Source organism: the organism of the source record quoted next, unplaced genomic scaffold (genome assembly GCF_019419815.1).
Source record: "Pyrus x bretschneideri cultivar Hongxiangsu unplaced genomic scaffold, Pyrus_bretschneideri_v1 Contig11, whole genome shotgun sequence".
Taxonomy (NCBI): domain Eukaryota; kingdom Viridiplantae; phylum Streptophyta; class Magnoliopsida; order Rosales; family Rosaceae; genus Pyrus; species Pyrus x bretschneideri.
The window spans coordinates 7,390,845-7,399,075 of record NW_025999402.1 but is presented as its reverse complement, the minus strand read 5'-3'; the positions used below and the strand labels follow the sequence as shown (position 1 = coordinate 7,399,075).

The window sequence follows — 8,231 nt, the reverse complement described above, 5'->3', positions numbered from 1 at the left end:
TTGAAAAACTAATGCTAATGAATTTTTAATTAAATGATCATTCCTCTAATTTAATTAAAATTGATAAACCATTCGTTCAATTTACTCTCTCGTATACAAATTGTTTTCATAGCTCATTAATTCACAGAGACAAAAATTTCCTGTTTGGTGAATGCTAAGTCAGCCCAGCGTACTGAAAAGAAAAAAGACACATTTATATTATCTCACTGAAGAAAGAAACCTTCCAGAAAAGCTGGCAATCGGATACAAACAATTTCCAATATTTTGGTGCGGACCCACCGATATCAGATCTCTCTTGTTTTTTCCCTTAAATATGTAGTACTAGACTACTAGTACCCTCTCTCTTTCGTTTCGTTTTGCCATTTTTGTGCAATGTACTACTCTCTTCACATTGCATGCAAATTGCATTTACGGCGATGAGTTTACTTTTTCTTTATGCAATAAATTAATATTTTTAATGTTTTAATCTCAATTATTGATAGTAAATTTACGAGGGAACATTCATTCTTTCATCGTTGAACAAATAAGATAATATTTATGCAGAGGATAACCCTATTAATTTTTCGACCGTCAGATCGAATGAATGAAGAAGATCAAGGGTAAAAAATTATAAGGATGTGTTGGAGGTAAAAATGAGTGTGTGAATAGCACTTTCATATGCATAAAACGTCAAATATAATAGTTTTTCATCTTTAACGTTGATAATATAGTTACGCGTGTCATTGTTTTTAGTATTTAAATGAATATTTATTCGTTAGGTCATGACTAAATGAGAATGATTAACAGACGATTAAAAACAAATCCATGTATTTTATAATGATCGAGTTTGTAAAGAGTGTTATTATGCCCCAAACTACATGTTTAATGTTTTCAAGTGTGACTTATATGCTACATTGCCAAATGTGTTTTAGTTGTTATAACTTTTATTTCCAAAGTCATTAAATTTTCTATTTTTAATTCTTTTTTGTACCACTTAATATTAAAGAAAACTTGAATGTTTTCACCATATTGATTTGTCATATATAATTTAGTTAGAAGGTAGTTGGAAAGGCAAGATTAGTACGTGAGTATAATAACACATTGTATAAGTTCGTTAAATGTGAATTAAAATCTCTAATACTTTTAACGAAACATTTTCGTTATCCAAGCGATTTTGAGGAGATAAATTTAAATTCGAAATCATGATCACTAATGACTGAAATATCTTCTCCAACAAAAGCACTTCAAAACGAGACCTTCTCAATAAATGAAAGAAAGAAAATTAGTGTTTGATTAAATGTTTTCATAACTTTGGTTGCTTGGTTAAACAGTAAATTCCCATTTTAAGAAGAGTGCATTTTTGCTCACTACCATTTAGTATGGTGTATGCTCATCACCTTATTTATCATCGTTAGATGAGTTTGAATTTTAAGATTTGTGCTTATCCACTACACGAATTTAGAAATTCAAATCATATAACGGTAAAAAATAGAATGGTGAGCATACATCACATTGGTGAACAAAAATGCTCATTTTTAAGAAATACAAAACAATAGAAAAGTTGAAAATGAAGGACACGTGTCAAATTTTAAAACCCTATCCGACTGTCATTTCAGATGTATGATCTTTGAGCACAGTATTGTATAGAATCATCTGTGTGATTCAGAAGCGTTGAACGACAGTGCCTCCTGACATCTCCGGTGCTCCACACAGGGCTTGGAGAAAAGTGACAGACACTTGCAGGCGCTGGTTGGAGGTTGAAGACGAAGAAGTCTGCCCTAATTTTTCCACAAAATCCACTGCTAGGAGAATTTGAAAAACCCAACTCAAAGGTATGTCCAATGGCTCCCTTTCTCTCTTTCAATTTGTGAGAAAATGAATAGGTTTTGTAGGGTTTGGGGAAAATTTACCTTCCATGGCAGTGATACCAAGCACAATGCTTTTTTCTGCTCTCCCTGTTACTCTGTTTGTAGGGTTTTGGGGAAAGGTACCTTCCATGGCAGGAGAGTTTTTTCAGAGGCAACCTGGATTTTTGTGTTTATTTTTCATTTGCTTGAGCTTTGTAATTGACTCTTCTTCGTGGCCGTGTCGTCAGTAACAAGTTAGGGTTTTTACAGGGGAAGGAAAGCTAGAATGGAAGATAAAGGTTTGAAGTTGAAAGAATCTGAGTTGAGGCAGGGAAAACTGGCCCTGCAATTTGAGGGCCTTTTGGACTGCATTGATTCCACCCGGGCCGAGATCCTTGGCGTATTCCAAGAGGTCCAGGATAAGGATAAGAAAATTGGAGTTTTAGAGAGCCAAGTCGAAGCCAAATCCGAGGAATTGCGTGGAATTGAGAGGTTGATTGAAAAGAGATCAAATGAGCTCGAATCACTCGAGTCCTCCTTGTGGGACTGTCAGTCATCGATTGAAGAGCACAAGAAGGAGCTTTCGGCTAAGGTGAAGCGGCTGGAAGAAGTTCAGAGATGGGTTAGTGAGAAGGAGAGGGAGTATGATTCGATAAAGAAAGGGATTGAACATGGAAGAAGTAAATTGAATTGGTATGAGAAAGCTGTGGAAAAGAAGTCAAAGTTAGTTGAGTCCAAGGAGGAAAACTTGAAAGGGGTTCTACGAACGTTAGAGATATACAATGAGGAAATTGAGTTTCAAAAGAGGCGATTAAATGAGATTCGGGGGTCAATTGAGGAGCAGAAGGAAGAACTTGCTTTGAAAAAAGAGCAGACTAAAGAGGCGGAAAGAAAGGTTGATCAATGTGACAGAGAGACGAAGGATAAAGAGAAGAAGCTTAGTACGATTCAGAAATCAATTGAGGAAATTGAATCAAGAGAGAAAATAATTGATGCAATGGATTTGAAAGTGAAAGATTTTTTCTTGCTGAAGAAATCCATGGAGGAGTGGTTCAATAAACTCGAATTGAAAGAGAAAGAATTCGAGTCAAAAGTTGCGGATCTTAGTTTGATTCAAAAGAGAGTGGATGAATGCATCAATGAGGTTCAGTTGAAGGAACAACATTTGGATTCACTTGAAAAATTGATTCGAGAAGGAAAAATGCATTTGGATTCACAAGAAAGGTTGTTAAAAGAATTATCTAATGGTCTTGAATTAAAAGAAACGCAACTTGAGCAGCGGCATAAAGAACTTGAATTGAAACAAGAAGATATTGAGTCGATCCGAAATTCTGCCCGTGCTAACAGTGTCATTGTTTCTTCTTCCACAAGTAATCACTTCAGCATCGATAAGGATGGTGGAGGCTTGCAGTTACTCATGAAAGAGAGTGTAAAGAGAATTGATTTATTGAGTAGTGAATTGGCAGCTTTTCTTCAAGCGTCATCAGACCCAGCAAAATTGGTTTTGGATGCAATGCAAGGGTTTTACCCTTCAAATTCGATTGGGGACAACGAGGGGTTTGATTATGATTTGACAGTTATTAGAAGAAGTTGTGTTCTTTTGTTACAGGAGTTGAAGAGGTTATCACCACCGATTAATCGTCCGGTGAGAGAACAAGCAATTAAGTTGGTGGATGACTGGAAGGAAAAGATGACAGTGGTGGTGGAAAATAGTTTAGAGGTTTTGGGTCTTTTGTGGCTTCTTACGGCACTTGAGTTGACCTCAACTTATGATGCGAGGGAGCTTCAAAGTCTTCTTGCTTTAGTTTCTCACCCAGAACATGCACCTCAACTGCGCCAGGCCCTTGGCATCACATACAATGCATCTGGTAAGAACTGTCATTTTCTTCTCAACTAAAGCATATATCTGTGTGTGTGTGTGTGTTACATGCGAGGGATTTTCTTCTCAACTAAAACATATATTTATATCTGAATTTCTTAAGAATGATATGCGAGCGTTTCGCATTCTCATTCTGATTCTGATTTTGGAATAATAACGGATGGGATATCAAAGTTGCAATGTTTACAATGATTGCATTGCGTATATAGATACTATTTACTATTTAAAGTTGACCTTTCTTAAAAAAATCTTGGCTCCGCCACTGCATTAGCTGGTATTTGTTTAGTCATTTGGATAGTAACGGGCATGTTTTTAGTTATGCATCACACACCTCCTTTGGATCTAGCTTTCAACAGCGTAGAACACATTATGAGAGTCTAATAATAAGGTACACTCTGGGGTAGGCTACTCGTTCTCTGATATTGGCCAGTGGTGTAAATTTTCTGTATACTTCAAATTTGACTTTGAGGCTGTGCCTTTCTAATTTACTCAATATACCATCTGATATCTGAACTATGAAAAAGAAACATTTTATTATTTATCTTTTGGGTATTTTGTTTATATATATTTAATGTTTCTCAGTATAATTTGACCCAAAAAGCTATGCTCACCGCCACATATTGGTTAATGCTTGAGTAGAAGCACAAATGGCACATAATGTTGTAGATATCTTTTGATACATTACATTCAGAATTATTCAGGTACTGATCTGTGTGCTGCCTCGTTTTGTTTCCTATTGCAATTCCATAGTATATAGCGCCCTGTCAGTCCCTGTCAAAATTGAGGAACCTGAACCTTCAACAGTCAGAAATGTAGCTACTTCTCCTTCTCCAATTCTTCAACTAAGTGCGACTGCCACCACAGATGCAAGGAATTCGCAGGACTGTCTAGATGAGCATTTAAGTGGGAATGACTCAGCCAATAACGAATTGCTTGATGTTCTACGACTACCAGTAGACCCGGAAAAAGTAGTTTTGAAGTTGATGCAAAAATCTCTTGATCAGTACTGGAGCAATAGAAATGTTGGTTTCATAGCCAATCTCAAGAAGACCTACATTCCCATGTTGAATGAGCTGATGAAAATCTCAACAAATGTTGCCCTCGATGTGAAAGAAGATGCAGTAAAGCTAGCAGCCCAGTGGCAAGCAAAAATGAGAACCGATGCAGAAAACTCGTGGGAGATTTTGGGTTTTTTGCAATTTGTGGCTGCATATGGATTGCTTTCTACCTTGAGTGTAGATGAGACTGTGATGCTTCTTGGAAACATATGTCAGAATAAACCGGTTCTACAATTATGTCGGATACTTAGTTTTGCAGATAAGATCCCCGGTAAGTTTCTCAACAACATGGCATTCGTAGTGTGATGTTTGTATTCCATTACATTTCTCTTCAGTTTACAATATTTTGGCTATAGATGTTTGTAACTGTGAATACCTAGATGTCATTTCTGTGTCCGTAGTGCCAGGGTGATAGCTAGGGGTTGCTTACTGACTAAAAAAATCGTCTTCTTTGTTAATGCCTTTGTTAACAGTAACTTCAGGTTTGGGTGATGAAACTGTCATTTTTTTCCGAAACTGATCTGAAGCAGTTTGATGAACCTGCAATTTTGTTTTGCAGGTTTTATTCGGGATCTGATTGAAGGGAAACAGCTGATTAAGGCTGTTAGATTGATTTGCACCTTCAAGTTAACTGACAGGTTCCCGCCGGTAGTACTCTTAAATAAATATGTGGAGGATGTAAGGAAGTCTTTCCGTGCAATATGGCCGGGAAAGAGAACAATTTATGAAAAGGTAAATTTACTTCTTCTTTACATCCAATAGCAATGCTTCTTTTTTTTTTTTTTTTTTGAACGAAATAGCGATGCTTCTTAAATAGTTAAACCAAGGACTCCTCAGTGTATATATAATATATATTTTCCATGGCTTATATTTTTCTCACAGGATAATGTAATGAACAACCTAATAGCTGATATGAGAGGTGTACTTCAGTGCATAAAGGATCACAATCTTGAGTCCGAATACCCGTATAAGGACATTGAATTGGAAATAGTTCAGCTGGAAAGACTAAAGGAGAATTTGAGATTCTTGCCGACGGGGATTGCCTCCAGGTGTGAACAGCAAGAACAGGAAAGAAGGAAGAGATGCAGTACTAGTTCTACTTCCCAGTTTCAACCACCAGAGAAACGTCAAAATAGAAGTCATCCGACAGCTCCTGCAGCAGCTGCTAGATCCTACACAACTTTCCGTTCGCAGTTAAATCCGTCATCTCAGCTATTTGGAAATAATGATGGACACCCTGGGCAGTTTAGTATGTTTGCCAACCACCATGAAACTGGTTGCAGTTTTGTTTCCGAGCAGTTAACTTCATCGTCTCAGCTGTATGAAAACCATGGACACCCTTTGCAGTTTGCTATGGACCATGAAATTGGTGCTAATTTTGGTCCCATGCAGTTAAGGTGGTCCTCTCAGCTGGCTCAAAATTTTGGATTCCCTGCGCCGCTTCCTTTGGCTTCCAACGAGCATGAGATTGGTACTGATTTCAGTTGTATGCAGGATGCCGGATTATATAACTCTAATCAGTTCTTGCCCGGCACTCATGGTTTTGGCCGTAGAGAAACCTAGCAGGAAACCCTCCACACATGTAAACTTTGATGAACCACTTTCAACCCCAGTGTGCAGTTCTGATTGTAGTTTACACCGTCCTTATACGATTATAACGGCGTCCTTATGTCGCACGTAATTGTATCTACGACACGAATACGGTAGGTAGCCAGCCTGCTTTCTGTTTGTGGGTTGCACCACTTCCATTTGACTGACTCTTGTAGTATAGAAACCTGGAGATGGAATACAGTCCTTGACATGTTTAGAAAACATTATTGTGTGTGTCTTAGGATGTTGTACAAATTCTAGCTAGTGTAGTTCAAAGCATTTGGGGTGACTTTCTACGGTGCTCTAGAGTATTCTAGACTCCGAAGTTTTAACTGCTAGAATATTATTGACAAAAAAAATATACCGACCAAGATTTAACGGTTATAAACCCATAGTATAGGATACTTTGGGTACTGTTTGGTACATGGGACGAGACGGAATGTAGTGGAACGAGGCGTTCCGTCTCACGTTTGGTGCACCCAAAAATCGGGGAACACGTTGTCCCATGGAACAACTCGTTCCATCCCCGTGGAACATAAAATTATATTTTTTTGGACAACAATACCCCTCTTCTTTTTCATTAATTACATTGTCTACCTCCCTTTCTCTACCGTAACCTCCCTCTCTTCTACACTCCTCCTGTAGCCTTCTCTTCCTCCACCACAAACCCAGCAACCCAACTGCTAACCCAATCCCAGCAAACCCATCCGAACCCAACTATGGCTGCACCTTGTTCTCCGGCGCAGTCACCATAGCCAAGCCGACGACGACAACGACGACGCTGCAGGGAGGACGATGACGAAGACGCAGAAATTGATTGAAATGAATTTGCAGATCCGACGATTCGACGAAGCCTCTGTAAATTTAAAAAAAAAAAAAAAACAATTTGGGATTTTTCTGTGTTTGATTTGAAGAGAAAGAAATTAAAAGAACCCGGAACCCTAACACCTCCATTTCCAGAATTTTTGCGTTTTTTATCTTGTAATTGTTTGGGGAACTGATTGGTTGCCGAGAAAACGAAGGAAAGCGAAACTGAATTGTCGTTTGTTGATGAATTATTCCCCTGCAAATTTGGATTTGATCTGTTATGTGATAGTAGAAATTGATAGTGGCATTTTGTTTTTCTTTCCATGCTTGTTGATCCGAAGTCTTATGATCCAGTTGTTCATGTTAATGGCGTGAGCTACCTGTTTATACAGCATAACAATGTTTACTTGGTGACTGCGTCCAGGCAGAACTGCAATGCCGCTAGTCTTCTCTTCTTTCTACACCGAATAGTCGATGTAAGCTCCATCACGTTGAGAACTACAGCCATTGAGTTCAGCTAGCATCTCGGACTTACCCACGCATAAACACTGTACAATCCTTTCATTTTCTTTGTTTGAAGATATCCCATCTCGTCCCGTCCTATGCATAAACAATGTACCAAACAACAGACGAAACAAGACTAAGTTAGTCATTTAATCTTTTAGTTCTATTCTGTCCTGCGTTACCAAACGCAAAACGGAACAACCATCCTATTCCGTCCTGTGCATACCAAACATAACACGGAACCTCCATTCCGTTCCATTCCGTTCTGTCCCGTCCTGTCCAGTTCCGTTCTGTTCCGTTCCGTCCCGTCAGCATACCAAACGGTACACCGTAGAATTTTTACCATTTGGATAGCAAATCAAAACAAATGGCTTTCCTATTTTGATGCCAAAGTATAGGCTTTGTTCTCTCTATGCAGAAGACAACCTATGAACTTTTTCAGCTGATAACTCAATATATGTCCTCTTCTGTTTTCGTATAAGCTTGATTACAAGCGTAAAGATAAATGTTCATAACTTCTTGAGTTAAGTTTTTGTTTTTAGCTTTTGATTATTTCTTCTTGGTTTA

The 8,231-nt window shown here is 38.2% G+C and overlaps 1 protein-coding gene across 3 annotated transcripts; it reads left to right on the top strand.

Moving 5' to 3' along the window:
- Window positions 1–1,620: 1,620 nt before the first annotated feature.
- On the top strand, window positions 1,621–6,439 carry LOC103928358 (FRIGIDA-like protein 5). 3 transcript variants are annotated; one of them, XM_009337390.3, is made up of 5 exons: window positions 1,621–1,811; window positions 2,097–3,694; window positions 4,456–5,034; window positions 5,323–5,495; window positions 5,646–6,439. In XM_009337390.3, exons 2-5 carry the CDS (start codon window positions 2,113–2,115, stop codon window positions 6,324–6,326), a joined length of 3,015 nt encoding a protein of 1,004 aa, XP_009335665.3. In that variant the 5' UTR covers window positions 1,621–1,811; window positions 2,097–2,112; the 3' UTR covers window positions 6,327–6,439. The 3 variants fall into 3 exon arrangements, with proteins under 3 accessions (XP_009335665.3, XP_048433077.1, XP_048433076.1); XM_048577120.1 differs by having other exon boundaries at window positions 2,086–3,694; XM_048577119.1 differs by having other exon boundaries at window positions 2,082–3,694.
- Window positions 6,440–8,231: the final 1,792 nt, after the last annotated feature.